The sequence below is a fragment of the Gossypium raimondii genome, chromosome 11 (genome assembly GCF_025698545.1).
Source record: "Gossypium raimondii isolate GPD5lz chromosome 11, ASM2569854v1, whole genome shotgun sequence".
NCBI classification, from domain to species: domain Eukaryota; kingdom Viridiplantae; phylum Streptophyta; class Magnoliopsida; order Malvales; family Malvaceae; genus Gossypium; species Gossypium raimondii.
Window position 1 is genome coordinate 33682205 of NC_068575.1, and position 3593 is coordinate 33685797.

General features: G+C 36.2%; 1 protein-coding gene across 1 annotated transcript; it reads right to left on the minus strand.

Moving 5' to 3' along the window:
- Positions 1 to 387: 387 nt before the first annotated feature.
- On the minus strand, positions 388 to 1820 carry LOC105804154 (mitochondrial uncoupling protein 5). Its single transcript, XM_012636647.2, has one exon. It carries the CDS (start codon positions 1494 to 1496, stop codon positions 531 to 533), a length of 966 nt encoding a protein of 321 aa, XP_012492101.1. The 5' UTR covers positions 1497 to 1820; the 3' UTR covers positions 388 to 530.
- Positions 1821 to 3593: the final 1773 nt, after the last annotated feature.

The window sequence follows — 3593 nt, forward strand, 5'->3', positions numbered from 1 at the left end:
AGTTTAATTCAAAATAATCCTATATTATGATATTTTGACACCGTTCAAGAATGTGAGATTACGAGATGGCTGAAATGCTGAGAATCTAAACACCGTAATCTCATTTTGAAATGTAATATGTAAGATTTGACAAACCAAAACATTCATTTATCATTGAGTGAGAACTGAAATTTTAAAAATTAGAAAATACAGGAACTAATATCGGAATCAACCATCCAAATATCTCATGCACCCCAGAAGAAGATGCAAATCCACCTCAATTTTGATAAAGACGTTTATGTTTGTTTGCTGAAAAGGTAATAGTGATTAATGAGTTGGACAGCAATAGCATTATTACCCCAAATCAAAATTGAGGTGGATTTGCAGCGACTAATTTACTTACAGTAATTTTAGAGCAAATATCTCATCTATTGATATCATTATTAGAACAAGAATCACACATCGCGTTTAACATGTAGAACAACATAAAACTGGAAAACAATTAAGTAACTTAAACATTCATTTTCGTCATCGTCTTTGTTATCAATGCCTTAAAAGTCCTTAAGCAACTTCCGGACCTGTTCCAGCGTCACAAACAGCACCACCGTAAATGGTCCCTGTCTCGAGATTGTGGGTATAAACCCTTTATACAAAGCCATCGGCCCTTCCGCCTTCACCGTCTTGATAGCACAATCCAAAGCGCCGGCGTACGGCGGCTTTTGCCCTGCCTCCACCTTCATGTTCATCACCCTTGTTTTTATCACATCAACGGGATTCGACGCCACTGCCGCAACAAACCCGGCTGAAAAGCTCGCTGCCACGTGTGTCCCCAGCCCATCTTTCATCAGCCCGTTTTCCAAAATCATCTCTTTGATCTGATCGTAGGAGGCAAGCTGCGATGCCGTCACCAACATCGCACGATTCACCGTCAGCGATGAGCCGCGCCACAAGGAGGTGACGCCTTCTTGTTTGGTCATGCGAGTGATGGCGTCGACAACGCTGGTATAGTTACGACGTTGAGATACGGGGAGGCGTCCGTCAGCTTGCATTCGCACCATCGCCACGTCGGCTGGGTTCCCAACGGCAGCGCCGATCCCCCCGGCGATTAGCCCGGCGGTGATTTTCCGCGAGAGAGGCATTGTTTTGGTCTCTTTATCAGTCCACTTCTGTTTTAGGATGTCGTAGAGTCCCATGCGGGTGGTGGAATAGAGGGTCTGGCGGAGGACGGTAGCAGAGACGCCAGAAAAAAGAGCAGCGACGCCTTCGGTCCGGAAGATCTTGATCCCGGTGGCCACAGGTCCAACACGCACCGGCGGAGGAGGCATGTGGATAGCAGAGGAGGTGGTAGTAGTGGTTGTCTGAAAGGCTAAAGCAGGGCGGAGTGTTTGAACAGCCGGATTGGGAACATGGCTTTCACCCTGGAGCTGCATTCGGACTTTGATCAAATCAAGCGGGTGGGTCGAACACCCGGCCACGATTGAGGCTATGCCTCCTTCAACAAAGCCCTTCACTCCCATAGCGGCACTCTCAAAGAAGATCTAAACTCAAATATTTAAGAACTTTACCAAAATTTGCTTGCAAATCAACAAGGCAATTACTTTTTTTCAGAAAGGCAATAAAAGAAATTAAAACAAAAAATCAATAGAAGAAAAAGAAAGAGATGAAACTATTAAGACCAGTTGGAATTAGGGTTCATCTCACTGGAAACCAGGAGATGAGAATGGAGACCAAAAGCTATTGAAGAAGAGTGGGGAACGTTAGGCCTTTGAGACATATGCCAACCAAGAAAAATCAGCCAATGAATGGGGTGATTTGCTTTGTGGGCAGGGGAACGTATTTATAGCTGCGACGGCGGTGGTCACGTGGTTCGGCTAAGACACATGGGAAATACGGGTGCTGCGGGAAACTTGGAGGGACACTTCTTGGGCCGTCTCTTATTGTATACGCGTTTTTTTGCCTCTGGTCTCTTTCTTTTTTTGTGGGTTTCATCAAAGTCAAAAATATCCCTCCAACATAGGCTGGAGCCCGCCACAGGTCTATCAGGTGGAGGTGGAAGCAAGTCGGCAATTTCAAAATAATATAGGTTATATATATTTTATATGTAGTTAAGGGTTAACCCTAGTATGCTAAATACCACATATAAAATTAATTAGTTAGATAAAGTCGATTTTTTGAAAATTTAAGGAAATATATTATTTTTGAAGAGAGAGTGTGAAAGCACGTGTTGGACACAGGGTGTTAAATGTTTGTGGTTTTATCTTTTGAGTCCCAGATTCGATTCTTCTTTTACATACATTTTTATTTTTCATTTCACGTTGTTTTAAGTTTTTTTTATTTTTAATCAATATTTTAAATATATTGTTTTAAAAACTTTTATTTTGAATTCATCTTTTTGATTAATAACTTTTTTTATTTATAAAATTAAATAATATTATAAATATTATTATTTTTAGTAAATATAATTTTATATGTGAAATATTTATTTTAATCTATATCATGAATGTAGTAAATTTTTGTATTATATATTTTTATATGTGTATTTAAAATATTTTATAAATAAATATAATGATATTTAAAATAATTAATTGAAATATTTCATATATGAAAATATTTGAAATATCATACCCACAAAATAAATGAAAAAACAATAACTTTTGAAATATTTTAAATATAAAAATAATAATTATATTTAAAATATTAGTTGGAAATTTGAGTTGAGTGAAGTGGATTGGGCGGTCTCACGTTTTTTTCTTCCTTATATGACTTTTGGCTTTATTTGGTTTCTTATTAATTTCATCTGCAAATACGTTCATGCATGGTCTTTGACCACTTAAGGGGTGTCTGGTAGTTTTAGGAAATTCTCTTCAATTTTCTATGGTTGTTTCACTCCTAACTAGTATTTTGAAAACTATCAAATAAAATTAACTGCTTAACAACTAATTAATAAAGCAAATTTTTAGTTCAAAAAGTCGTTTAAACATCGACTGATAGGTTTTTAATTACCAATTAATTGTCAACTTATACCCACAAAAGCGATATTTATTGGCAGCTAAATATTTCAATTTAATCCCTTTTGAAGTTAAATATTCAACTAAAACGGTAAAACTACGTTAATATAACCATTTTTAACTCCATCCTAATTCCTGGCTTTTGCCCCGCAATTTGCGTTACAAAGGAGACGTATTTTTTTTTTTTTTAAACAGCCTTAAGGAACTAATATTATAACGGAGGGACAAAGTCATTAGACGTTTTGACGTGTCGAGCTGTGATAAGAGGATGAGTAATTGCTAATCAGAGGCATAGGCCATCTCTATTTGATGGTTGTCCTTCGATGTGCCTGACTTTTTGAAGCCTGACTTTTCACAAGTGATTAGCGGTCACCCTCTGCTCTTTAAATTAATTATATAATTTAAAGTCAATCAACCTTAAATTAAAATTTTTAATAATATGTGATTATTTAATTTATTCACAGTGCATAAAATTATATCTAATAAATTTTTTAATAATTTTATTATAAATTTTAATTATATTTATTTTTTTGACACAATAATTAAAAGTATTCATAAATAAAAAATAATACATTTCAGCTCACTCGAACTTATATATCCTTTGAC